Source organism: Austrofundulus limnaeus, unplaced genomic scaffold (genome assembly GCF_001266775.1).
Source record: "Austrofundulus limnaeus strain Quisiro unplaced genomic scaffold, Austrofundulus_limnaeus-1.0 Scaffold144, whole genome shotgun sequence".
In the NCBI taxonomy this organism is placed as follows: Eukaryota; Metazoa; Chordata; class Actinopteri; order Cyprinodontiformes; family Rivulidae; genus Austrofundulus; species Austrofundulus limnaeus.
The window spans coordinates 40,550-41,722 of NW_013952546.1; the positions used below are offsets into that span (position 1 = coordinate 40,550).

Consider the following 1,173-nt stretch of genomic DNA (forward strand, 5'->3'; position numbering starts at 1 on the left):
TTATTGATCCATTTATATATTTCTGCTTTTATTTCTAATTATGTCAGATTCTGTCCCCTACAGTTTTGTGTTGGCTCAGGTCAAATATCCAATCTGTCCACTCGTTTAAGAGATGTCAGATTTTAGGTCATATTAAAATATGGTTATGAGTTTTTACCTGAGTGTAACAGACAGCCCTTAGTTTTTCACAATAAAACACCTTTCTTTAGTTGTTGATAGTTGTAGCCTCAGCTGAGGTTTTTGTGTGTGTGTTTCTGTGTGTGTGTTTGTGTGTGATTGCTGAATCCTGAGCCACAGACAGAAATAGCTGCAGGCTCTGCTCTGAACTCCATGTCTCTGGGAGCTCTTCAGGCTGTGAATACAGCAGACCTGAGGTGGACTGATGGAAAACTGTCTCTTGTTTTTGAACTCAGGCCAACGCTCAGGGCACCGTGCCCTACCTGGGAATCTTCCTCACAGACCTCACCATGCTGGACACGGCCGTCAAAGACCGGCTGGATGTAAGTGGATCTCCTCTTTGTCACGTTGGCCCACAGGGTGAGTTTAACTCCAGTCAGGCTGACCCGACACTTCCTGTTTCTGTCTTCACAGAACGGCTACATCAACTTTGACAAAAGGAGAAGGGTGAGGGTTGCAGCACGTGTCAGATAAAGAAACAAAGGATGAAAATTTCACCTGTTGCACTACTTCCAGTTTAGAGACATGAAGTGTTTTTTACTAAATGATTTTCAAATAATGACCAACTGAATTCTATTGAAGAAGCTGAAGCAAAACACTAAATGTAGCACATTGCTAAATAAAACTAGCAAAAGGTTTTTATTTTAAATGGAGTTAAATAAAATCAAATGTTTTAAAAAGTAGTTGAAGGAGCTGAATGCTGACTCAGCATTCACACCAAAGTCAACATGAGAGATGAGTTTATAAGAGTTTAAATCTGAGGAGAGAAGATTGAATTAAAGCTGCTGCAGGTAGCTGTTAGCTCAGAGGACACAGCTGCTGTACGTAGCTTTTAGCTCAGAGGAAACACAGCTGCTGTACGTAGCTGTTAGCTCAGAGGACACAGCTGCTGTACGTAGCTTTTAGCTCAGAGGAAACACAGCTGCTGTACGTAGCTGTTAGCTCAGAGGAAACAGCTGCTGTACGTAGCTTTTAGCTCAGAGGACACAGCTGCTG

At 42.2% G+C, this 1,173-nt stretch overlaps 1 protein-coding gene across 1 annotated transcript in view; it reads left to right on the forward strand.

Moving 5' to 3' along the window:
- Positions 1–624, forward strand: part of LOC106523068 (ral guanine nucleotide dissociation stimulator-like 2) — a gene marked incomplete at its 3' end in the record, with an annotated part of 40,171 nt that extends 39,547 nt beyond the window's left edge. Inside the window, 2 exon segments of the mRNA XM_014016360.1 lie at positions 414–500; positions 592–624. Of these exon segments, the coding sequence (XP_013871814.1) occupies positions 414–500; positions 592–624 (120 nt within the window).
- Between the last annotated feature and the right edge of the window lie 549 nt (positions 625–1,173).